General features: G+C 37.2%; 3 protein-coding genes across 4 annotated transcripts; 1 reads left to right on the forward strand and 2 right to left on the reverse strand.

The window, feature by feature from the left end:
- Nucleotides 1-3,463: 3,463 nt before the first annotated feature.
- Nucleotides 3,464-13,253, reverse strand: LOC125075082 (codanin-1). 2 transcript variants are annotated; one of them, XM_047686683.1, is made up of 15 exons: nucleotides 13,102-13,253; nucleotides 12,941-13,029; nucleotides 10,534-11,997; nucleotides 9,810-9,948; nucleotides 9,644-9,741; nucleotides 9,282-9,388; nucleotides 8,500-8,717; nucleotides 7,836-8,336; nucleotides 6,511-6,687; nucleotides 6,200-6,416; nucleotides 5,818-5,951; nucleotides 5,547-5,703; nucleotides 5,160-5,360; nucleotides 4,220-4,473; nucleotides 3,464-3,698 (listed from the first exon to the last, which is right to left on the reverse strand). In XM_047686683.1, exons 1-15 carry the CDS (start codon nucleotides 13,186-13,188, stop codon nucleotides 3,561-3,563), a joined length of 3,981 nt encoding a protein of 1,326 aa, XP_047542639.1. In that variant the 5' UTR covers nucleotides 13,189-13,253; the 3' UTR covers nucleotides 3,464-3,560. The 2 variants fall into 2 exon arrangements, with proteins under 2 accessions (XP_047542639.1, XP_047542640.1); XM_047686684.1 differs by lacking the exons at nucleotides 3,464-3,698; nucleotides 4,220-4,473 and having other exon boundaries at nucleotides 5,227-5,353.
- Nucleotides 13,254-13,716: 463 nt separating this feature from the next.
- LOC125075092 (gastrula zinc finger protein XlCGF57.1-like) lies at nucleotides 13,717-18,850 on the forward strand. Its single transcript, XM_047686700.1, has 6 exons — nucleotides 13,717-13,927; nucleotides 14,750-14,891; nucleotides 15,391-15,441; nucleotides 15,737-15,799; nucleotides 16,674-16,769; nucleotides 16,921-18,850. Exons 1-6 carry the CDS (start codon nucleotides 13,790-13,792, stop codon nucleotides 18,135-18,137), a joined length of 1,707 nt encoding a protein of 568 aa, XP_047542656.1. The 5' UTR covers nucleotides 13,717-13,789; the 3' UTR covers nucleotides 18,138-18,850.
- Nucleotides 18,851-19,279: 429 nt separating this feature from the next.
- Nucleotides 19,280-25,173, reverse strand: LOC125075093 (zinc finger protein 883-like). Its single transcript, XM_047686701.1, has 6 exons — nucleotides 24,871-25,173; nucleotides 24,313-24,439; nucleotides 23,625-23,669; nucleotides 23,317-23,361; nucleotides 22,663-22,785; nucleotides 19,280-20,975 (listed from the first exon to the last, which is right to left on the reverse strand). Exons 1-6 carry the CDS (start codon nucleotides 25,009-25,011, stop codon nucleotides 19,759-19,761), a joined length of 1,698 nt encoding a protein of 565 aa, XP_047542657.1. The 5' UTR covers nucleotides 25,012-25,173; the 3' UTR covers nucleotides 19,280-19,758.
- Between the last annotated feature and the right edge of the window lie 1,298 nt (nucleotides 25,174-26,471).

Consider the following 26,471-nt stretch of genomic DNA (forward strand, 5'->3'; position numbering starts at 1 on the left):
TGTTATAGACGTCGCTAGATGGCGTTGTATCACATGAACTTCTATATCGTTGAACACTAGTATATTTATCGTTGTACAAATATCCCGTTTGACACTTGGAACGGGTTTTGCTGGAGACCAGATACAATGTCGCGTGTAGAAGTATCACATACCGGCCCTTATACTTACTACTAGTTGAACAGCAACGCTTTGTAAGTAAAGACAATATAAAACAGCCTTCACATGTATCGAGGTTGGACAAAGGCCTCGTTTTGAAGAGCTTATTGGATATACTTGTGCCAGATTCTTATCCCCGATATTTTTTCACAACAATTTAGCACATGAAATTCAGTGATTCTTGCCCGGTGAACCTGCAGTCTTGCCTTTGCACAGGCAGTGGGCCAGTGTTATTACAAACTTATATCTCAGAGTTAAAATAAATTCAATACAATACATCATCAAGCAGGTCAAATCCTGAAATAAGGCGCTTTATTTTTTTAAAATTGTAAATTGACTAAAGAAGAATCGTCAAATATTATACAAATACAAAATATATTCCTAATAACATAAAGCACTCACACCATAGACTAATTTATTATCTATGAAATCATCCACAGCTTATGTATATTTCCTATAAATAAATTCACAAAAAACTCTAATTTCTAATAAAATTTGACTTATTAATATAACATTATTTTATACTATAGTTCATATTATTTAAAATTATATTTTTTTAAATCAATATTTTATCATATAGTCTCCGTAGTGGGACATATACTATAGTTTTTAATATAATTACACTACACCATAAAATGTACTATTAATAAGTATCTTCTAATATTACAATAGTTAATTTTATTTGTCAAACTTTCGATATATCTACGTTTCGTACAGAGAAATCAGTTTGTACACATGCAATTTAGTTGATAATCAAATATAGGGCTTAAGTGACGATTAACGTCGAAAGAATTATTTCAAATTAAATATGAATGCTGTAATGACATTGATTAAGAAAAAATCAATGCCGTAACTTTGGAGGAATAGAGAAATAGTTATCCACGTGCTACAGAAGACGAATATCAATTTAAGGGTAGAGTCGATGAATTATCAAATGTAAGGAGGAGGACTACGAGTTGGTTGTTAAATAAATACATCAATGATATATAACATTAAGTACATAATAAAAAAAAAAAGTTTATTTTTTGTTTGCTGACGGTACACTACTACAAACGCAAAAATCTCAACCCTCATTTTGATGTAATATATCAAATGATTATTCTATTCATATCGATTACTATTGTTTTGTCTACGAGGCGTAATTCAAACGCTACCATCCGAATAACGGATAGTAGAGAAAATAGATGAAATGACAATTAGACACAAAGTATCCGTAATTAAAACGGATCGTTTTTAAATATAGTAACCGGGCTTTCGTAATTTAAAGATGCACAAAACAATGACTGTCTGTCTGACAACGTTCAGCTTAAATTATAACTGTTAAATTAGATTTTTTTAAAAAGACTTCGAGCTTTACCTCTTCAATATGGATTGGAAACACAAGAAAGTATTTCATGCGAGTAATGACTGCGTGTTGTTTTATTACATAAACCTTTAACTAAGATCCATGTGTTCTATCTACTGCACCATCTTGGCTTTGATCTTGATATACATATAAATTGATGTTTGGATGTCTGTCTCAGATTATTTTTAAACTAAATTTCGAGCTGTGAACTTGATGTACTGTTATTTGTACCAAATATTTTATTAAAATTATTAATTTGTCACTATTTTTATTTCTCTCTAAACTACAGATTCCGTCTATCTATTTACTGATTAAGTTTGTATCTATCTAATAAGAACGCACCTAAATTATATTCTATTAGCTACAAAAAAATGGCAGCACAACATAAGTTTTAAGATAATTTCTCGTTATCATTTGTAAATAAATCGAATATAAAACCGATCACCACTTCTCCACCCTTGAGTTGGGCAGAGTTTCGTTATAATTTGATGCCAGTCTGACAGCTCACGTCACTCGTCATAAGAAAACCGACTCACGAGTTACAGTGACGCGCCGTTGTGTCGCCCACTACCTCTGATATTTCACGATCGTGTTCGTGAAAGTGAGTTCTCAGTAACTCAGCTGCTCGGTTTTTTATTGCTCACTAATAATTTATTTGTAACTGGTATCTTATGTTGTATTGTATAACTTTTGAATCACGAATTTCTACTTCTAGTTTGAGGTTCGGCAGCAGGCAGCAGTTCGGGGTTAATCAGTTGAGCGAGAAAACTGAAGATACACCTACGTTTTCGCACACTTGTCTTTGAGATTGACGACCATTATGGATAAAATATTCCCCTTACTAAATTTCCATAAATATATTCAGATCTATAAAAACAGGTACCGTGTGCAACGGTGGCATTACTCCTACAAAACGTTTCAAAACCTCACGGCTCATTTTAGAAAAAGTCGCTCCCCTTAAGTGGTGACCACACACCATCGTGCGCACATTTAAATCATTACCAATAATTATATAACTACAAGACATCCGAATTGGTGTTGCGGTTACTTATCACCTAAACATATTTACAAATATTTAAAAACATCTAAAATCCCTACAAAATTATGTTTAGTTTTTCACACATATAAGCCACTTAAATATATCCTTCCAAATATTTTATGAGCTACATTACAAACGACCAGATTCAATGTATTCCCCTTCTATTCGTTTCAAGTAGTTGAAATTCACGTCACGTCAGTAGTCTAAATTAAAAGCAGGTGAAACTGCAAAGTACAAATACTTCTACAATATATGACACTAAAACCTTCTCCGTAACGCGCTGTATCTTTCAGTATAAGTTTTATGTATATCGGTTTAGTATATTCAGTTGGGAACACAAGATACGTCTCATTTATTGGTACAAACGTGTAACGGGGCATAAAATGATTAATCTGTACTTTTTGCCTTGACTCACTATGAACTCACAAACAAAACAACTCTGTTTTTTTGATTACACTGGCTCACTCACCCTTCTAACCGAAACACAACAATACAGAGTACTGTTATTTGGCGGTAGAATATCTGATGAGTAGGTGGTACTTACCCAGACGGGCTTGCACAAAGCCCTACCACCTTACGAACATAATTTTTCTTTAACAATGAAAGCATGACCGTAGAAACGACTTTATAGAAATTTTAATTTTAAAGTTACCCCAACTTTCGGTAAATGGGTGGTGAGTATAAACTTTATCCGCAAGAAGTCGGGTTCTCTCACAAATCTCAACATATTTTCGCGTTTCATACTTATTTGCAAACCAGTTTTTTTTTGATCGTTAAGAGCTGTCTGTAGTGCATAATACAGCAGAGCCTTTAGCGAATCGCATGGCAGATGTCAATCCGAGGTTTGTTTATCGGAACTCCTGCTGCCGTTGGATTAGACACACAACATATTTGACGAATATCAAAGAAACGTCTTCCAACTGTTCAATAATTAAACTTTTATTCCACAGATATTTACACTAAGCCGCGAAGTGATTAGTCGAATCGATATTAAAATGTACCAAATCGATTTCGGTTCGATTACTCGATTATTTCGAAGTCCATGTCGTTACAGTAATCGGCTAGGAAGTCGAGGAACAGTGTGAACTTGCCGCCCGACGAGCTCGACCAGCCCGACGAGACCGTCTTCATGCACGTCGACAGGTTCGTCAGCACGTCCTGGAAATATAACCACATCGTCGATATACGAGACAGTTTATTTGAGTTATGGCACTTACAAGACGGTTCTAGAAATCCCCCCCCCCCTTGAGAGGGGCAAGTAGGAGCTAATGATAATGTGACAGGAATTAGAAAACAAGATTATTCTGTCTTTACATATATTATATGTTCACTATATTGCCGTGCGCAAGCACCTTATGACTAATCACGGTCCCAATCAAATGATTTGATTTATCTGGATAAGCGTGACCTTTTACTTGGTGACAGGGCTTCGCGGGAGTCCGCCTGGGTAGGTACCATTACATATTCTACCGTCAAACAGCAGTACTTAATATTTTTGTGTTCCGGTTTGAAGGGTGAGCTAGCCGGCGTAGCTACGAGTACAGGGGAAAAGGCCACCGGAGAGAACATTTCTCGCATAAAGGCCAGTCGAGATCGCGGTCGGTTTCGATTTAAGAACTGCCATAGAAATGTAATTCCGAAGCGATACCGAGAAGCGGAGACGACAAGGAGGGGCGCACCTGCGGCCAGTCCTGCGAGTAGAGCGCCAGGCACGTCTCGGCCAGCGCGCCGGGCGCCAGGTAGCGCTCCGTCAGCAGGAACAGCAGCACGTGCGCCAGCGCCGCCCACGCGCCCGCGCGCCCCCCCAGCACGCGCACGTTGCGCGCGCACAGCACGCGCGCGAACGCCGCCAGCGCGCCCGCCGCCTCGCCCGCCTCGCCCGCCTCGGGCGCCGCCGCCGCCACCGGTAATGGCGGTCGCTCAACAGCCGGTGCTGAAATGAGAAATCAGAATTTATCCAAAGCGTTTGATTGTGTGGAGCACGTTAGTCTGGTGTACGAGCTAAAATATTACGGTGTTAACGGTGAAACTCCTGATATCATTGGTTCATACTCGATTCAAAGACTTCAACAAATGTCTATTAATATGTCATCTCCTGAATCTGTATTAAGAATGGGTGTTCAGCAGGGAAACATTTTGGGTCCTTTTTTATTTTTGTTGTATATACATGATATTTCTTTTTATTTTAAAAGTATTTCTGATATTGTATTATATACTAATACCTCATTAATTTCTAAAATTGATTGGAGAAACCAAATTATGACAATGCAACAATGCATTATCACTGATACAAAGTTGGCTTACAAAAAATAAAATAAATCTTAATCCTAAATAAACAAAATGCGTACTAACGTACATTAATGACAATCTTATTTATCGTCCCTAACAGGGAGACGCAGCATTCGCGGTTACAAAAGTTGGAAAACTAATTGATGTAACTACTGAGTTTCTTGCCGGTTCTTCTCGGTGGAATCTATTTTCTGAACTGGTGGTAGCTTTACATTAATTCAACAGTATTACATGACAATTTTACAAATAAATTTGATTTGATTTGACATCAAAGTAGCATTACTGTTACAGATATTACGAATTCCGGTGTACGTATCGAATAAAACCTACCGTTAACTTCCCCGATCTTCCCGTCATCGTCAGACTGCGGGGTGGGGGCCCTATCGTCGTAGTCGTCCGTGGGCGAGAGGTCCGGTCGTCGCTCGGGGGACTCGGGCCCCTCGTCGTGATGGGGCCGGTCCGGACAGCACGTGTTCCACAGCTCGTGGAGGTCGGGCAACACCTCCAATATTTTCATCGTCTTCCTGCTCACTGGCAACATTTTTCCCAATCACCAATATTACAAACATGTTTACTTGTCCCAAGAATTATAGGATAATATTCTATTTAGTAAACGTAATCGTATATATAAATTGAATTGTCTTTCTAAACGAACGCTGACAAAACTATAACAGCAGCTCGACACGTCGACAGGCCGGGATCCCCACGTCGCCTCACCGTAGACGATGCAGAAGTCGATGGACAGCTGCAGGATGGCTCGCTGCGTGGGGGGGCGCGTGAACACGTTGTGCGGCGCGCAGCTGGCGGCGCACGCGCGCAGCACGCCCGCCGGGGGGGGCGCCTCCGCGTCCTCCAGCAGCAGGCAGATGTGCTCCTGCGGGACACATGCGCTCACGAGATAAGCTTTCGTGTGGGGGTTCCAAAGATTGCTCGGGCGGTCATAGTTAAGGGGACACTGTAAGCTAGCTGATAAAAGTAGTAATAATACCTTAAGTGCGATGAGCGCGGCGGCGGGGCTGCACAGGTCGCGCAGGTTGGGCGGCGGCGCCACCTGCGCGGGGGGGGAGTCGGGCGACACGCGCAGCGACCACGCTTCCTGCTCTATGTCCTTGCACAGCACCGCTGCAGGGAGGGGGAGGGAAATATTCTTATCGATCGAGTTGGAATGTGTCTCTTAGTGCAAAGCATTAGGAGAGAGATTTAGGTCACTCATTTCGACCCGAATCAAAGAGAAACAATTACATCATGAGATATCAAACAAACGTGAAATAGATAAGCTCATTACCATTTTTATATACATCTGATTAAAATAAATTGCTCGCTAAGGTAACTGGTAGCGACTCTTAAATATTTTAATTCTATCCACTCACCGGTGGTCGTCCAGTGGTCATTGATCCACTTGCTCAGCCTGTTGTAGCAGGTCCTGGTGGCCACCGCGTGCAGCGGCGCCGGCGAATTGGGCAGCAGCGCCGTCAGCGCCGACGAGATCCGGCTGCGGGCGATGGACTTGCAGGACTCCAGGGCTTCCGATCGCAGCTTGTCCAGATGCTCCGCGTACATCGCTTGCAGGGTCGGAATGAGGGTGGCCTGAATGAAAATATTACCGCGTCATCGCCAGAACAAAAAAATCATAATGAAGCTCGCTCCCCTCCCCACTGTTGCCACTTCCCCCCGCACTCACGCGGTCGGCGTGCTGCGCCACGAGGGCGGCGGCGGCGGCGCGCGCGCGGGCCCGCGCGGCGGCCAGCGCGGCGGCCAGCTCGCGCACGGCGGCGGAGCACACGCGCTCCGACACCAGCTCCAGCACGCGCCGGCTGGACGACGGCTGGCTGCGGAGCAGCTCCTCCTCGAGGCGGGACTGTGACGGGGTTAAAATCATTCTTAAAAACCTCCCACCTCTATTCGTTTCCTTACCGACCGGCGGAGCATCTGTTCACCGATCTATTTATGTAGGGGCCCCGTTGAAACTTAAAACCTATACAGATGAATTATGTTGCTTCTAGAACATCTGATGCTTCCCCTTTTAGAAGTACGTTCGATTTTACACATCTTACTTAAGGAGTAATTAATTTAAAAAAAACATATCATTACAGTATAACAGTAAATTAATAACATAATGTTGTCTTAGATTTTCGCGATTATTACACATTGAAATAAAACTGATTGAAATAAAATCCGTTAAAAAACCAGTTTTATTTCAAATTAATAACACTTCCCTGATATAATATTTCAAAGAGTTTTTTTACATTATCATATATTGAAAGACGTATTTGTATCATAAAAACTAGAGAAGTATCACCAGCTAACAATATAATCTCGGGTTTATTAGCTAAAATAAATGAGAAGTCATTCATATAAACGAGAAAGAGAAACGGACCGAGCGTAGATCCTTGAGGGACCCCCTCACTAAATGGAGCCTCGGGAGTAATTTTTCAATACAATTATATTCGAAGGATTAATGTAAAAATCATGTTTCAGATACGAAAACAGAAGATCCAGTGTAGTGTGTCTAACGCCATAGTGATGTAGTTTCCTGACCAGCGTTTCGTGTGCCAAATAATTAATGCTGGGTTTAATCACAAAATATCCCTAAATACTGTGACTCTTTTCCGGCTATAAAACCATTTTAAATGAGCTCAACGCCATCATTGGTCGAGCGACTCCAAATCGTTTATCGGTTTCGACTTAATTAACTTGTATTGGTCAAAATGCAAGAACATTAAATTGCTAAAAGCGGGTAGGACAAAGATCTATAATTATTGGAATCTGAAGAACTATCCGATTTAAAAATTGGGATTACATTACTGTCTCATAAAATGAGAAAACACGCCTTTAAGAATACAATTTTGAAATATAATGACAAGATAAGCAGCCATCACATGAATTATTGAACTGTCTAACTTGATAGAGATCGTCCACAGATCCCTTTCCTTTAAAATCTATTATAATTTTTGTACATTTGATATCGAGTTTGTTGAGAACGTTAACAAATATGAGGAGACGTACCTGTAGCTCCTTCTCCTTGTTCCGTATCCTGTCTTCCGTGTTCAAGGTCAAACTGACGGGCGTTATGTGTCTGAAGCTCTCCTTCTCGTGATTAACTCGTGACGTCGAAAGCAGCACGTTGACGTCCCTCAGGAACGGGCAGAGTTCGAATAGAGTCGATTCATCGACCAAGTCGCAGGAGTCGAATCCTTCCCTCGCTACACTGAACGTTACATCTCGCTTGTGATTGAAAAACTCCTGCGGGAAATGTGGCAAATCGAACAACCACCCGAGAATCGATTTCATGTATATGATGGTATTCTTCTTCATAAATTCGTTGTATTTTAATATTTTCTCGTAGATACCGAAGAGTAGGTTTAGAAGGTTTTGATAGTAATTTAACCGTAAAGTGGTGTAGTCGAGCATAGACAAATAATGCACTATCCAAGGTACTGTTATTGTCATTCTGCCATTGTCTATAGCTGCTCTTAAGATTCCATTTAAATCTATGGTAGGTTGGCTCTGAAACAGAATATAATCTATTTTATAACGGTGATTTTTAATTTGATTCTAATAATACTTAGGACAATTTTTTGTCTATGAAGAATCGAGTTGAAATAAAAGCGGTCCCAAAAGTGCTCCTAGTGGGAGCCTACTTAAATAAGGTTTTTATTAAACGACTTACATAATTCCGTAAGGCGATACCATTTTCCAGAACTTTCTCCTTCGGCGCTGCGAATATTTCTTCCTTGTAGTTATTACCGGGGAGAGCTCCACTTTTCAATAGAATGTCTACTGACGTCTGGACGTAGGGCAGGGACGTTAGGTATCCAAGGAATTTGGACAGAAGACATAACTTCTTGGATAAAAGTAGATATTCTCTTGTAAGGTCAGACCCGTTTGCTGAAAAGGGAATAACAAACATTTCATTAGTAATTTAACATTTTATACTATGTGTTGGGAAGGTTTGTTTGTCTGAATTTATATGACAATACACTATTTAAAAGGTAGTTAGCCAGACTGACAAATGGGCCACCAGACCACCTGGCCACTACCAATTGACTCTGTTATTGACCATCCCCTACATTGTCAATGTTGGTCATCCAATTGTGGGAATGTTGTTATGACACTGGGTAGTGATAAGTACGTTGACACTCTTGCTCAAAGCCTATAGCCAAAATTATTTGAAGAGATTAAGTAAGAAACGGTTTAGATTCTCACAACGCTAATCTTTGGGCAAATTTGATCACTTTTCATCAGGAAAACTATTTGGTTTGCTAATACAAGTACACTTATAAAAGCACTTTTTAATCGTTATGAACCAGTTGTTAGAATTAAATGTAAAACTAACACCGGTTCTGAAAGCAGATTCTATTGAGAAGAACCGACAATTACATTTTTATTTACTAGGCGTGCTCATGTCTAGCATTGTACGAACATAGGCTGTAGATGGTGTAATAAACTTACAAGACTCGTTGCTAATTCCCGTCGCATCGAGGGCGAGTATTTCTGAAGCGAGCGCATCCTTCAAATGTACCCGGAAGCTCTCGTTTTCTGCGTACATTATAAACTCTCTGGAAAAAAAAGAAACATAACCATCATAACACAGCTATACAATTTTTTCTTCTATATCGTATACGCAATAAATATATATATGTGTGTATTTTCGGCCCGATTGAGGATGTCCAAATACCCAATGTTCTATCTATTGAAATTTTAGAAGAATACTTACCAATACCAACGTTAACTTAGCGTCATGGAGGCAAAACCGGTTCGGTTCCGATCTAGATAAGCGTAGCGCGATATATTGATAAATAAATGAAACTCACTTGTAGAACATTTCCTTGTCGGAGAAGTGTGGCAGGCGATGGGACTCGGTCGCCGACGGGCACGTCAACCGGCGCTGGAGTTTACTCAGCTTCGACTCCTGGAAAGCAAAGGTCGTAGTAATTCGTTGCAGCACCCCGAGCAGCGGGCGGGGGGGGGGGCGCTCACCGGCGCGGGCGCGTCGAGCAGCATGCGCGTGAGCAGCGCGGCCAGGTGCGCGTGGTTGTGCGCGCGCGCCGCCAGCGCCAGCAGCGCGCGCGTACGCGTGCGCAGCGCCGCGCCGCCGCCGCCGCCCGACGAGTACCATCTGCGACGATAGCGCGCCGGTTATCGCGGAAATTTCTTAACATTATCGAGTAGGCCAGCAGTATGACCTACCTATGATAGTGTATTCTTTGATTTATCGAAGGCCTCTGATTGGTTACAACATGATACATTTTTTATGGGATAGCGGTGTCGAGTGTAAAGTTTTTGATATTATAATACAAGCCAACTAATACCAGGTCAATAAATTTTCGTAAATATAATTAAGTTTTCTGATAACATAATCAAAAATAGGCGTTCCGCAAGGATCAATATTAGGTTATTTTCTATTTATGTTATATTTTATAAATACTCTTCCTAAATGTAAAAGTACGTTTTTTTTATGCCTTTCACTCTTCAAATCGGGAAACTACAATACTAAATATTTCTGTTTGGTAGTCGAATATCTGATGAGTGGGTTTCTACACAGACCAGTTAGCAAAAAGCCCTACCACCGAGTAGGTTAAAGGTAGTCTGCATCACTTGCTGCACCCTGACGTATATGCAAAATTTTAACATGATCAGTTGAAAATTTAAAATTTGAAAGCGAAACAAACGCATTCATAATGTTAGCTACGTTAAAACTCACCTCAATATTTCATAAAACATATCCCTTTGCTTTTTGAAATTTTGGAAACTTAGTATCGATGGGAAGTTTTCTGAATTGTCCGTCTCATGGTTGAAGCACACCATGCCGTTTGAGCCTCTACTCTCACTGGTTTTAGACCTATCGCTGTTAGACTCTGCTTCGCACTTCAATCCGTAAGAGTTTAGGAGAAACTTCGCCAAATCCGGGTAAAAACTTCGTACTTTCTTATTTTCCCCGAGGATTTTTAACGAATTCTTGTCTAGTATCACTTCTAAGACAGATCGTTGGTTCCATAATGATTTCACAGCGAAATACGTGCTATTGTGAATGGGTTTTAAGATCGATTCATATAAATTAATCTGTAATTGAGATTCCGATATCCTATAATCTTCGTCCAATTGTTTCGACAACAGTATCGTTATTAGGAAATATATTTCCGTATTTATGCTTAATATTAAATTATTCTTTAATAAAATGTTGTAAATATCGATTAAAATATCGATTTTTTCAATAAATGCGATTTTACTCTGATCTGCCTCGACACAACTTAAATTTCTCTCAGATAAGTCTTTTTGGGTTACCTTTATCTGTGGCGTTGTAACTTTAGGGGATAGTGATGTGTTCAAGACGTTAAATTTCTCCATCAGTTTCTGTCTTTCTTGCTTTAAAATATTTCGCTCGACCTCTATGCCGTTCGACAGTTCCTTAGGCTGTAATTTCGGTTTGAAAGCCAAGTTTTCCTCGAGCGCAAGAGGCGATGGTTGCTGGAACGCCTCTGGAGTGAAACTATTCAACGAGTAGCTCTTTTTGCTTCTATCAATGTTCGTCGGTTTGATCCTGCGTCGGTCAGACTTTAAGGAACTGGACTTACGTGTGCCGATTTCGGGAAATATTTCCGAATTACTTAAATCCAGGTCCATTTTAGTTTCACTGTCGTCATTAGATGTATTTTTTGACCTTCTCTTTTTTGAGCTTTTCGATTGGACATTGACTAAGTAATCCGCTAAGCTGACGCTCTTCTCCTGGGACCTGGAATGTCTGCTGATACGAGGAGTATCACATCTTTCGAATTCTTTGAAGGATCTGGAGTGAGGTGTGACAGGGCTGCTCGAAGGTAAATTCGAATAGTCAGGTTTGAAGGCAGTTTTCAATGGAGTACTTGATAGGACGAGTCTCTCGACTCCTGTGCTGATCCTCGACTCATCAGACGATAAAGATATATTATGTTCCTTTTTATCTTCGGGGAACAACTTTGTTTTGACTCGTCTGCCTGGTTTCCTTCTCTCCCTGTTTGGGGACTCCTGTGTTTTTCTGTCAGATTTCACAGTGAGACTATCATTGGAAATGTCGTTATCACATGTTGGTTCGCTAACTGATCTGTGGTGTTTGCGTTGCACAAGCGACTTCTCTGGTGTACCTTGGTGTTGTGGGATTGGTAAGGCATTGCTGTTTGTCTGTAAAACACTGCAAAAATACATAAATAAAATTAATGACATCTGAAATTGTGAACAACAAGAGTTTAAATCCTATATGAGAACACTATCAACATTAATAAACCCATTGTTTTTTTTTTCTTTGATGCTGTAATAAATATTAATCATGCTTTATATCGCCAATGTGCCACCAACTGTGGGAACTTAGATGTTATATTCCTTGTGCCTGTAGTTACACTGGTTCACTCACCTTTCAAACCGGAACACAAGAGACCTATCTACACAAAGCCCTACCACCGAGAAAATGAATGAATATTACAACATATGGATATCAAACTTTCCAAGCTCAGCTTGTGATTCCTGGCTACCTCGCCATTATAACAAGCTTACAAAACAACCACTCATAGTCAACTCACAAATTTCAAGATCAACACATGAAGCAAAATATCTATTTATAAATTTTAGTCCATAGTTTCTATTGGGATATTTATTCTAGCTAGCAGGAATATAGGACCAGGACCTATATATATATATTAGCTAGCTAAGGGAAAAGGTAAGTTCAAGAATTATTGCACATTCATCATCAAGTATGTTTCTTCACCACAACATACTTGATACATGTGATATTTCTAATATAATACAAAATTCAAATAATTCTTAATTATAATGCTGTTGTATATTATAAAATTAATCATTCATTCAATGTCACTCAGAATTAATAATACCATCTCTATCAATATGTATTGTTATTAATAATCATTAAAATTCCAGTTGATTCTACTAATGTCAACAGTAGAATAAATAAATAGGTACTATTTATAAAGCCCTTATAAATGATTCAATAACATTACTGACCTATGTCAAACTATGGTGAGATATACATTCATACATGTAGCTTTTGAGATAATATGAATGAAGTGGTAAGTTTGGTAGAAGACTTTGGTAAGTTTTATTTAAATAAATTAACAACTCACTTTTCAGTCTGATTCCTGAGGTACGACAGGAAAAAGCCGACAAATTCATTCCTATTGGAACAAAATAAAATACAGTCTTCTGGTGCGGCCTGAAATATTAAACAAAAAATATAAACAAAGTTAGCAAGTATAAAATTTTAAATATTTACTAGGTTATTTACCTCAATTGACTCATTATTTAACCATTTGGATAATAAATCCCAGTCTAACTTTCCCGAAATAGCACTTTGAATTATTGTTTCAGGCATTTTAACTACATAAAAATAGAAAAATACGCGATCGATGAAAGGAGTTGCGCGCTAATTTTTCTTTGACCGCCATGACAGTGACGTTGACATTAGTGACACGGTTATGTTTTTAATTTTGCGGTGGCAGATGTCAGTGTCATATTAATTACTTATCTTATAATCTGTAACTTAGCGAATACAGCAGTAGATAAATTGAAGCTTCATTTCATTAGTACGATAATGAAGATTTTTTTTAAGTAAACAAAGAATATTCATCATTCTCAATAGCAAAAATACTTTTTACCTAAAGTCATCGACATCGTTAGAAATATAAGACAGTACTGCAAGACGATTTTCTCTCAACCAGCCTCATTAAAAACCTTTTTCGCTTATTATTATAATTAAAAGCATCATTATTATTGCGTTTTCGAAAAGCATTAAGAACAAAGGTATATTTTTCTTGGCGTAAAAATTATACCAAAAAACTGTCATTGCCAAAACTCAAATGTCAATTTGACTCTATGAATCAAAGTTTGTGTATGTTTCTAACATGAAAAGCTAGAAATAAATTAACTGTATTAGATGTGTTGTATGCTTAAATAATAACAAGAAATATGAAAAAATGACTGAATTTAACATAAGTGGTATCTGTCGTTGTTGTCACACTCAGGGTACATTCAAAAGTTTAAGCGATTCATACCTTTACGAGGGACGTGAAGAGGTCTATTTAAATATGTTACAACAAGCTTTTAATATAGATGTACGTATAATTTAACGTTATAAACTTCTTTTTTAACTTATCTAATTATACCATAGTTCAAAATCAAAATATTCTTTATTCAAATAGGCTTTTAAAAGCACTGTTGAATCGTTATGTTACAGTGTTGAATGAACTGTAAAGCTATCACCGGTTCGGAAAGTAGATTCTACTGCGAAGAACTGGCTAAAAACTAAGTAGTTACTCGTATACCATTTTAATTATAAAGTTTGTCAATAAAGTATAATTCATTATAAGTATTGGAAACGAGATATTTACCATGTTTTTTATTTATATGTGGTGGAGCTCGATACTTCGACATTATCTACGAATGTCTTGTTCACGAAACTGTCTCGTTTCAAATACTTATAGTAATAAAAATAACCATGTTAATTTAAAATCTTAAAATATAGTTCGATTTATAAAAAAATATAAATATATGCTGCCTAGAAAACAAAAATACTAAGCCACACTATTTATTATTAATATAATCTTGTATTGCGGCTTTATTTATTAAAAGGATTTTTTGACATCATATGTTAATTCATAGTTGTATTAATTGTGTGTGTGTGAACAAAACATGTTCATTAAAATATGACTTAAATGCAATTTTATTGATATTCTTTAATATCCTGCAGAATTGAATATGTAACTGGACAAAAATGTCTTTAAATTATATTGGGTTCATAAAATAATTATAATTAGTGTATTATTTTTAAATCAACATTCATTCACAGACAATATTTTGAAAAAGATGTTAAAAATTTGTAGAACACACAATGATACATTTCTATAAAGAATTAATATTTATCTTATATATTACAGATCAAACCGACTCAAGAAGTATCAGCAGCATTTTCAATTTGCGATATCTGTACTCCACGGCTAATAGATGCATTTCTTTTCCACCAACAGGTGTTGTCCTGTGAACAATCATTTTATCAATATTATAACAAACATTTCAAAGGTAAAACATACTCAAAGGAGTCCTGTCTTAACGGTAGTACATTTGTGTGAAATAAAAATATAAGTGTGAAAAATCCACACTACATTATTTCTACTGCTAAACAGCAATACTCTGTACTGGCAAGTTGACCGTTGACATAATGAGTGAACCAGTTGAATAATAGCTACAAGGAATATAACATCTTTATCCTACTAGTGGTAAGGCTTGACCAGTCAACACATATTCTACTGGCACACAGCAATTCTTAATATTGTTGTGTTCTGGTTTGAAGGGTTAATCATTATACAGGCACAAGGGACATAACATCTAAGTTCTAAGGTTGGTAGCATTGATCATGTAAGGAATGATGAAGCAAGACTAACAGTATTTCCACCATTGATCACAATTACTATTCCCCGTTTTAAAAATAAGCCAGTGCTCTCAACAGAGGAGACAAGAAGACAATGTAACGATAAAATATATGACTTTATAAATTAATATTGAAGTGATCTGATTTCAGCCACATTCTGTGATAAGGAAATTAAAAATGAAGTTACGGAGCAGGCAACTGGTGAGAATTGACTTAATATTTTATTAAAATAAATCTTTGATGTTTTTTTTCTTTTGAATAATTAGACTGATTGATAAAGTACTGAAATTTGAATCTTTTTGTTATTTATTATAATATTCTTTGTATATATTTGTAAAATATGAGTAGGGTAGGATTTTGAATAAAGTGTGGACTCTTCTGTAACAATTGTTGGTTTTAAGGAATATCCATTAAAATATGACTATAATTAAGAACCTTTAAGTTTTTGAATGTTAAAAATAATGTTCTTGCAAGACTTTAGATTGTTTTGTTTCAGAAGTGAAGCAGGAATCACATTTTGATCAAGACGAAGACAGTTCCGAGCAAAAGTTTGATGATGGTAAATGTATATTATTTACAAGCTCTTATTTAATCTTTTAGTGTGTCTTATCTTACAAGTGAATCTACACATCCGGTTGGGCCGAAATTTTGTTAAATTACATATATATATATATATATATATATATTATTATTAGCATTAGCAGCCCATAAATGTCCCACTGCTGGGATAAAGGCCTCCTCTCCCTTTGAGGAGAAGGTTTGGAGCATATTCCACCACGCTGCTCCAATGCGGGTTGGCGGAATACACATGTGGCAGAATTTCGTTGAAATTAGATACATGCAGGTTTCCTCACGATGTTTTCCTTCACCGCCGAGCACGAGATGAATTATAAACACAAATTAAGCACATGAAAATTCAGTGGTACCTGCCTGGGTTTGAACCCGAAATCATCGGTTAAGATGCACGCGTTCTAACCACTGGGCCATCTCGGCTTCTATCTATATGTATATATATAAATTATACTCATAAGGCGAGAAGTGCTCTCAAGCTGTATTTCGGACAGACGTCTTTAAGTTATCACTCCTGTGGGGCGTCCCGAGACGGACACGTATTTTGTTTTATTGATAAATATTTTATGTACTCTCTAATTCGACACTCGCAACGTCGGGACAAAGTCGGTAGCTAGTATTGTATTGTGACTATGACTAGTTGAATTACTAATACAATATAATTTTAATAATATATCATTATATATACATTTTTAACACAAAATTCTGTCACATGTGTATTCCCCCAACCCGCATTGGAGCAGTGTGGTGGAATATGCTCCAAACCTTCTCCACAGAGGGAGAGGAGGCCTTAGCCCAGCAGTGGGAAATTTACAGGCTGCTTATGTATGTATGTATATAAACATTTAATTATAATGTTACAGATACATTCAGCGACAGAGGAGATGTTGATGATCAGCCCTTATCCACCCTTAGGAGTCACTCTGCTGAAGATACAAGTTGGACGCAGCTCCCTGATGGTAACTATACATTATAAAAACAATTTTAGGATTACAAGTACCTCGTGTCTTGTGAGGCTGCAGGCGAATGATTTCGAATAGTCCTCGCGGTTCTGTAACTTCTCATTAGTTGTTTCCATGTTCACTAATTAGTCTTTAACCTTTTTTACAGCTGAAGACAACAAAACGCCTCAGAGGACGAAATCAAAAAAGTTCAGCTGTGAGATATGTGACAAGAAGTTTTCCTACAACGGCTCGTTGGAAGTGCACAGACGGGTGCACAGCGGCGAGAAGAGCTACCTCTGTCGCATCTGCAACAGCACATACAGCCTCAACAAAGAACTGATTAAGCACATTAACACGACACACTCACAAAATGGATCGTTCCCGTGCACGGTTTGCGCGAAGGTCTTCGAAAAAGCGCGCTTGCTGAAGAACCACCTGTCTGTGCATTTCGGTGACGAGAAGTTCAAATGCAGCCAGTGCGAGAAGGAGTTCCAGAGGAAGAAGGGCTTGAAGGAACACATGAAGATACACACGGGCGAGAAGAACTTCACGTGTACCATTTGCAACAAGTCGTTCGGCCACAATCAGACCTTGAAGTCGCACATATTGACCCACACGGGGGAGAGGCCGTATGTCTGTGACGTGTGCGGCAGGAGGTTCCCCCAGCGGACGCATCTGAAGCGGCACATATTCATAATACACACGGGCATCAAGCCCCATCGGTGTAAAGTGTGCAATAAACAATTCTCTAGCAAAAGTTACTTGTCGATACACCAGCGGCAGCACACGGGAGAGAGGCCGTTCGCGTGTGACGTGTGTAAGAAGGACTTCACGGCCTACACCACTCTCAAAGTCCACATGCGAGTCCACACCGGCCTCAAGCCCTACGTGTGTTCGTTCTGCGACCGTCAGTTCGCACAGATGGCGAGTTTCAAGCTCCACGAGCGGACACACACGGGCGAGAGGCCGTTCTCTTGCAAAGTCTGCAAGAAAGCGTTTTCGGATAACGGCTACTTGAAGATCCACATGCGCGTGCACACGGGCGAGAAGCCCTTCAACTGTGACGTGTGCAAGCGCTCGTTCCGGGAGACGGGTCAGCTGAAACGCCACATGCGGGTGCACACGGGCGTCAAGCCCTACACGTGTAAAGTGTGCAATAAACAAATCGGTAATTTATCGAAACACATGCGCGTCCATTCGGACGAAAAACCGTTTAATTGTAATGTTTGCAACAAACAGTTCTCAATAAACGGCAATTTGAAGTTGCACATGCGCGTGCACACCGGCGAGAGGCCGTTCAGCTGTGACGTGTGCAACAGTCACTTCACACAGAGCAGCGGTCTGAAAAGGCATAAATGTGTTCACATTGGCAAAATTGATTGAGACGTAAACACGCTGGAAGTAAGAAGTAGAGTAAGTGTATAAATGAAAAAAACTCATATTAATTTATTATATAACGAATTAAAATTGAGATAAAGAAAATTTGTGGCAGTGAATAAAATGTTTAATAAAGTTCCTAAATTAAAAAAATAGTAAATGAGGCTGCATGGTGACATACCTTTGTCTGATACAAATTGGTCGAGTAAAGTTAAAAATATGAATATATTATTTATTGAAAAATATTTATTTTAGGAATCATGGCGCATATAATAATTCAAAAATCGTAAATAATATATAAAAGCTTAAAGGCTTAATTCCAGGGTATTTCTTGACAGAATTGTCATAATTAATTGTATAATTTCGTTGGGCAACACTTTCCTTGTCCTCTAATCTGCAAAATTAATATAAAATGCAATGTTCCTAAAATGTAATTTATATTTAATTAAATATAAGTATAAAAAATAGCCTGTAAATTTCCGCTGGGATGAGGTTACCGATCTTCTTGAAATTTGAAAGTATTCCACCATGCTGCTGCAATGCTGGTTTATGGATACACCTGGATGCTTGACCTCCGGGCACGATTATTAACTAAAGATTAAGTATGGAATAATTAATATTATTTTTTATAAATACTTAATTAGTTTCAAGAACACAATCGCTCAAATATTTTATCGTACTTAAATACTTGTTTTTTTAAATAAATTATGTGATTATTGTACGCGACAGTTATGTACAAAGATATATGTAAATAAAAATTAATATATTTTGCGTCGTAGTGTTTTATTTAAAATTTTGTTTCCTCCCACGCGTATATATATATATATATATTAAGTAATAATTACACGTACATAACTAAGAAATTAACTTTGAAATATTTTCTTCAATGTTTATCGAGTTTCTACTGAAAAATTATTTACAAACGCCCCCTCCAGCTGCTTGTGTATAGTTAGATTATCAGTTTAGATCCATCCCTGTGATTTACCCACGAGTTGTTTTGTTATAAAAACTGCGCATGCTGAAAACATCGTGAGGATACCTTTTGAAATTTGGCCTTTGAATAGCAAGCTTTAAGACAGGAGGCACACTCTTGGGTGACTGGATTTACAAAGAACCTAATGGACGTGTAAAGAAATAAAAGAATTTAATTCAAGTACCTAATTTTATTCAAAATAATTTAACCGACCTCTTCAAACTCATTCTTATAACTGTAAGTACATCGTTGGTGGTCCAACATCACACAGTTCACAGAATTTAAGTACCACGTCGGATCGTACAGGAAGGTACCATTTTGTAGCAGTAAATTTATCTAACATATAAAAATGGATAAGTATATCCGTTAGCGATTAATTGACCTGAAAAACTTTTTAATGGTCACCACGAAAGCTAGCACATTATATTTATAATTAAATATTCACGTAGAAGATTTTTATACTATCCTCATTATTGAATTCCGCTTCTAGAAGTCATATCATCAGCCTGATCATCAGGACGATTGGCAGGACGTCAGCATCTGCCTGGCACTGCTAGTAATATCGCACATTCACAACTGGTCTCATAAGGCAATAACCTTACTGACATGTCGCATACCAGACGCCATATTGGAAACTCGTTCCGAAATCCTTCATCATTCCTCTTCTTTCTTCGTTATAACTGGGTTATGGAGTTTTATCTTATGTGTCTTCAAGCTCGTTGAGTTGACAAATGTCTTCCCGCACACGTCACATTCGTGGCGAACTCCATCGTGGAACTGTTTCACGTGGCGGGTCAATGTGTTCCTCTCGGCGTAGGCTTTATCGCAGAAATCGCACTGATGGCGTTTGTTGTGATGTGATTTCAAATGTTTGTCTATATTCATAACGAATTTCTTGCAAACTTCACATTTAACTTTCTCGATCTTCACTTTTCTGTTCGTTTTCAATCGCCTTGGATCGTGATGTTTTTCATGTTTTCTTAGGTTCGCTTTCGTCGTGAACTTTTGATCGCATTTATTGCAAGAGTATTTCTTAACACTACTATGCGTTTCCATGTGACGTTTTAGGGAATACCCGTTGACGAAATTCTCATCGCATAGATCACAATTATACTTTCTCGCCGAGAGGTGTGATCTAAGGTGACTTGTGTAAATACCGCGATGATCGAAAACGCTTTTGCAATACTTGCAAATGTATATACCGCCGAATTTTTTCTTATTTTCGTGCCTACTTTCATGCTTACTGAGGTTCGAGGAGGAAGTAAATGCCTTATCACACGTTTTGCATTTGTACGGCCTCTCTCCCGTGTGAAGACGCGTATGGATCTTCAAATTTTTATTCGCGGCGAATTCCTTCGAACAGAACGTGCATTTGAAAAGTTTCAGCTTCTTGTGAACGGCCGCGATGTGTTTATTCAAATTCGTAATGTCGTTGAATGAATTCCCGCACGTATGGCACATGTATCGCTTATTGAGCCCCATGTGCCAGAGGATGTGCTTCATCAAAGTGCTCTTGTACAGAAACTGCGATTTACAAATATCACATATGAAAATATTTTCTTTTGTGTGTGTGTTTCTGTGCGCAAGTAATTCATTAATCCTGCAGTAACTTTTGCTGCACATTTGGCAATCGAACTTTGTTATGTCTGATAGAGGTATCGTAGGGTTTACACATATGGAATGGTAGTATACGTGTTTATTGTATTTATCGCGTCTTTTGAAATTAATATCACAGATACTGCACTTGTAGACAGTATTGTGAATGTCTGATACATGTTTTCTCAGTGATTTGATGTTTTTAAAACCAGTCTTGCAAATTTCACATAAATATTTGTCTGCGTTGATTTTGGTTCTGATGTACTTTCGTGTACCTGAAAAGTATTTTGAACTATAGTAAAATAAATTAAATCATTTTCATTGCGTCTATGGCGTTGCTATTTATTTTTTAGCTAGTTGTATACGGAAAAGCTCAATGTCTGATGCTCTGAGATTTATGGAAGAGAAACTCTTCTATTTGTGTGTTCAGTGAGTGAGCCAGTGTACAAACACCAGGGACTTAACATCTTGAGATTTTAAGGTTCGCAGCGCATTTACGATATAAGCCATGTAATATATTAGTCCAAAAGCCAGTGATCGGCAGACTTACGGTATAGTAGCAAGCTCCACATTACTGCCAGGTATACTGTAAAGCTTATATTAGCACGACTGAGAAACTATTATGTGGTCTGCCTGTGTCTTAGAACCGACCTATATGTCTGCTTTTGTAAATATATGTATATAATAATAATATATATAAATTTCAGCCTTGCTGAAATAACGTAGTTTTTTGTCAAATTTAAGTAGCTTTGAAATTATAAAAAATATAGAAGGAACCGGAGTAAGTGTCTGCCATTGAAGTTATCTATATATTTTTTTACATATATTAAGAAACCAAAAGGGCAGACTTGCTGCGATTACGTTTTGAAAGTCAATTTTTATGCTTTACGACTCCATGGCACGCTCAAAGGAACCCTCGATGGGAATAGTGAACCTCCATTTCACCAACAGCAGGTAAAGCAGTATACCTGGCAGTAATGTGGAGTTTGCTACTATTCCGTAAGTCTGCCGATCACTGGCTCTCAGTCTATATTCGCGAGTACCAGCGTTTATCGATGGTGATCACTACCACTGACACTATTGAATGATTCTTTTCATTATCAGACAAGCCTCAAAAAAACCATAAATGAGGATTCGCCCTTGTATAAGCTAACACACCAGTCGGATCTGACGCATATCTCGGCCAAATTGCCAAACCATATTTTCATTTGGGTATATTACAATTTACATTAGCAGCCTGTAAAATTCCAACTGCGTGATCAAAGCCTATTCTTCCATTTGAGAAGAAGGTTTTGGAGCATATTCCACCACGCTGGTTCAATGCGGTTTGGTGGAATACACATGTGGTAGAATTTCGTTGAAATTAGAAACATGCAGGTTTCGTCATGATGTTTTCCTTCACCGCCGAGCATGAGATGATTAAAAACAAAAATTCAATGGTACCTGCCTGGACCGGGTTTGAACTCGAAATCATCCTAGGTTAAGATGCACGCGTTCTAACCACTGGGCCATCTCGGCTATATATCATAACAAATATTCGTTTATTACGAATTGTTTATTTAGTAAAGTTACATGAAAAGTTTAAGGATCACTAACCATTATGCTGTGAGCCGCGATGGCCCGGTGGTTTATTTTTTTTTTTTTTAGTAGTAATATTTATATTTTGTATATCTTTAATTGTTTACTAAGAAAGTATAATAAACGGCATGAGTCGTGAGCCCAACCTAGATCTGCGCAGTACATTTTTAGGTATCTTTGGAGGAATGAAGGAGTGGGGGGGCATCGTTTTTGTACTCTCACTTGTCCGAAAATGTTTACATGCGAGAACTTGACCCCATTACTGTACATTTGTGCTCACGACTCGTGCTTGCTTTTACAATATTATGTCTGTAAAAAGTAAGGGTAGAGACATACCCTTGCGTACAACTTTGACCTGGAAGGTAACGGTATTAAAATACTTACTCTCTCGTTTTTCATGTTGTGGAGTGGGGTTATTCTTTACTTCCCCCTGTCTGCTGTCTTCAGCTTCGTTTTTAATATCAGTTGTACAAGTTTCTTGAACTAATTCATAATCATGATCATTACCTGATAGAGAAAAATAACTAATTATGACGATGGAGGAGGAGGTGACTCACAGATGATTCAAGTCAAGTCTTGGACCATTAGTGAAGCGCCCCCGAAGGTCTCCTAATTTTTTGAATATCTAAGTTAATGTGGTTTTCCAGACTTAGCACATTTAGAGGATCTTACTTTATTTTACTCACGTTTAACTTCATGTAAAAACGTAAATATGAGCGGAAAACTGACTTGGGTAGGTAGCACCCACTCATCAGATATTCTACCGAAAAGCAGCATTACTTAGTATTATTATTACTATAGATTTTAAACTGCTATAGATACAATCTTCGTCGATAGGCATCTCAATATAAATCAACTTACAATTTAATATAATATTATAAATGTGAAAGTATCTGTCTGTCTGTTACGCTTTCACGAATCACTGAACAGAATTTGATATTTTTTATACCTAAACCCTACGACCACTCCACTAAAGAGCGGGCGAGGCCGCAGGCGAAAACTTGTTTTATATAATGTTGGCATTTCTCAAATACTGACCTTCATCTTCCGAAGCTATTTCAGTCTTCGCTACAATATTAAAATCTGAAAAAAAAAACGTTCAAGAATTGCTAAGCATTTTTTCGGCAGATAAATCTAATTTATTAATTTATATATATTTAGGCTGATCCTACGTTTTGAACCCAGGACCTCAGCAGGCATGATTAGGCAGAGGAGCAAAAAAAGCTATACGTTATTTAGCATTTAAAAATTTTCGTGGTGATGAAAAAAATCGTCCGGAAACCATGTTTCGGATAAATTTGCACCAAGTTAAGCAGAAATGTTCCACTGTAATTGAAATCACTTACCATTTTCTTTTTCTAATTTAATATTCATGTATTGTAATAATTCATCTGTAAAGACGGACAATATTAATTAAAAAAGATGCCACAGTAATCTTATACCTTATTCATGTAGGTTCCACCCACTCATCATATATTCTAAAGCCATAATTGATAATTTGCAATACTTGGTAATCTTGTGTTGTGGTTGAAGGGTGAGTCAGCTAGTGTAACAGGCACAACGGACATAACATCTTAGTTCCCAAGGTTGGTGACTCATTGGTGACACAAAGAATTACTAAAATTTTTCACAGTAGGTACCAACATATAAATATTGCCCATAGGTACCTACTACAGGTACCTCACTACTAATCATAGGTACCTATGGTCAGTAGTGACCATTTAACATTAGTTGACTTAAGGGCCAATCTGCGTACAGTTTTAAGGCATCATTGGGACAGAAAAAAACAGATTTTCTATGAATTGCTTTGCTAATAATTTATTATAATCTGAGTCAATATTAGAGAATCAACATACCGATCCACTGTCAATTCAAAAGATTGAGAGTTAAGCTGAACCATGACAATATTATTTTATCCAAAAGGTTTCTTTTATATGATAAATTTTATTTCAGTAATAATAAGATATCAGTATGTACATACTGTCATAGTCACAAACTGAAGAATATTTTGATTAATTTAGTCAGAACACTCACTTTTGCAGTACTCCTGAAACTTTTGTTCACAGTCCATCACACGTCTCTTGAATGTAGTCGCATTTTGTAATTGTTGTATGCAATCATCACATATGGTGTTACTGACTTCAGTAGACGGTGACTGTAACTAGAAATTAAGTTTTTATTTTAAATATAAATTAAAATAAATCCTACAACATTTATAACTGTACATGTACTATGTTTTGGTGTATTTTCATTGATATTATTTTGATATTTTTTGTATGTTATGTTAAGTGTTAATCCTGAATAATCTTTTAAGTAGATTTTGTAATTGTATCAATATGAAAAATACTCTTTTTACAGTATAACAATATTCTTAGTATTGTAAATGTTTTTTAATATATTTATTGAGGGATCAATATTTCTTAATATTAATTTAAGTATAGAATCTACAGAATTTATTTTCGAGGATAATTAATTTAGAAAAGTGTTTGTTTACATGCAAAATGGTATTTGCCTCTAATAAAAAAAATACTCAGTATACCGTACAACATAAAGTAGTGTTATACATTTTTTTTATTATAACCTCTGACTTACATTTATCCCAAAAGTATATTCTAACAAATCCGTACATAATTCAAGAGAATCAACCTCGTTGCAAGGCGAATTTAGATCTTTGAAGTTGCCGTCAGCATGACAACATCTACATAATGCTTTTAAATTCCAAATTTCAGTCATTTTAATATTAAAGTTAAGCTACAATAACGACAACTTTTTACTGCTGTTCATTCACAGTTCATTACTAAAAGTATACCGTAATTTTACTGATTGTTTACTCTGTAGCTGTTAGCGCTTAACTGAGCGAATATTATGAAATATGTTTAGTTTAATGTTATTGCTTTTGCAATAATTATTTTTTTTTTAGAAATAATAACTATTTACGTCAATGTCAAGATGTCAAATGACAGTTATTAAGTCGCCTTGAATACTAGATATTAAGCTTTTATCAACTTTTGCATATATTTTTTATTTCACCGTACTATAAAAAATATAAAAATAAAATATTATTTCCTTAAACATGGAGTATATATTTCTCAATAATAAAATAAACTTTAATAAAAAAAAATATATTGCTATTTTAATTAGGGATTTAAAATATGGCGATTATTATCTTGAATAATCGTCCAATAATTTAACTGCCACGTTTGTAGCCCTTCTAAGAACCGTTTTCAATCAAGGGGAGGTATTTAGTCACACTGTCAATTCCTTCGTATCGCTTGTCGTATTTGTATTATAAAAGAATATGGCTGTTTCACATGTGACAAGAAATGTGTCGATAGTATTTGAAAAAAAATACAAAATATATACTTTATTCATGTAAGCTTTTACGAGCACTTTTGAATCATCATTTAACTAACTGAAACTGAACTTATATCGATATAATACAGGATATGGAACTTGAATTAATTTAATTTTAAGAATATAAGATACATTATTCAGGACAATAACAATAAATCCAAGACATGGGGGATCTCTTTAAAGCCTTTGGCGATCTAACAAGAAGATACAAACAACATTTATATTTCCAAATTTCATGGTATTAGCACTATTAGCTCCGCTATATTATCAGGATATGGATAAACCATCTCGGGGCCTGCAGGCAATGTACCCTGGGCATCTTTACCAAAGGGTAAAGAAGAAAAGCCTGATTAATTAAAATATATAATACATTTTACAATGTGTTTCATAATTATACAGGATATATCAAAAAGGAAAAAGACTGCCTAGAACAATTCATTAGCAATTTATTTTAATACCCTTTTTGCTAATTTTTGCCCTGGCTAGTGGGGGTTTCTAGACAGTTGCCTACACTGCCTTATGGATAATCTGGCCCTGTATATAACCAAAGATCGTTTGTTCACAGCAGATGGTTTTTAATTTTCAGGTTTTTAATATATTTACAATTCATCCTCCTCCTCGTCATTCACCTGGAATTGCGTGGTAAATACGATTTTTCGCTTGATCTTTTCTCATAAAAAGGAGAGGCGTGAGATTATTTACATATTTTCTTTTATTCGAATTGCAAAACTGATCATCCAATAAAGTTATGATAACTGTAAAATCATTGTTTCATTTTTAACTTCAGAAAAAGCAGGAGGCTATCAATTCGGTTGCTTTTTTTGTATTTGTTACCTCCG

This window comes from Vanessa atalanta, chromosome 29, assembly GCF_905147765.1.
Source record: "Vanessa atalanta chromosome 29, ilVanAtal1.2, whole genome shotgun sequence".
NCBI lineage: Eukaryota > Metazoa > Arthropoda > Insecta > Lepidoptera > Nymphalidae > Vanessa > Vanessa atalanta.

What these genes read in the sequence shown, in the direction of transcription:
- LOC125075082 (XM_047686683.1), bottom strand. Translation starts at nt 13,188, where the DNA reads ATGCCTGAAACAATAATTCAAAGTGCTATTTCGGGAAAGTTAGACTGG. An exon ending in ACAAGGAGAAGGAGCTACAG is followed by an intron (nt 6,688 to 7,835) that starts GTACGTCTCCTC and finishes ACCCCGTCACAG; the next exon opens with TCCCGCCTCGAGGAGGAGCT. An exon ending in GAAGATCGGGGAAGTTAACG is followed by an intron (nt 4,474 to 5,159) that starts GTAGGTTTTATT and finishes TTCTCATTTCAG; the next exon opens with CACCGGCTGTTGAGCGACCG.
- LOC125075092 (XM_047686700.1), top strand. Translation starts at nt 13,790, where the DNA reads ATGACTGAATTTAACATAAGTGGTATCTGTCGTTGTTGTCACACTCAG. An exon ending in AACAAGCTTTTAATATAGAT is followed by an intron (nt 13,928 to 14,749) that starts GTACGTATAATT and finishes TATATATTACAG; the next exon opens with ATCAAACCGACTCAAGAAGT. An exon ending in AGTTACGGAGCAGGCAACTG is followed by an intron (nt 15,442 to 15,736) that starts GTGAGAATTGAC and finishes GTTTTGTTTCAG; the next exon opens with AAGTGAAGCAGGAATCACAT.
- LOC125075093 (XM_047686701.1), bottom strand. Translation starts at nt 25,011, where the DNA reads ATGACTGAAATTTGGAATTTAAAAGCATTATGTAGATGTTGTCATGCT. An exon ending in AATAGCTTCGGAAGATGAAG is followed by an intron (nt 22,786 to 23,316) that starts GTCAGTATTTGA and finishes TTTCTCTATCAG; the next exon opens with GTAATGATCATGATTATGAA. An exon ending in ACAACATGAAAAACGAGAGA is followed by an intron (nt 20,976 to 22,662) that starts GTAAGTATTTTA and finishes AATACTTTTCAG; the next exon opens with GTACACGAAAGTACATCAGA.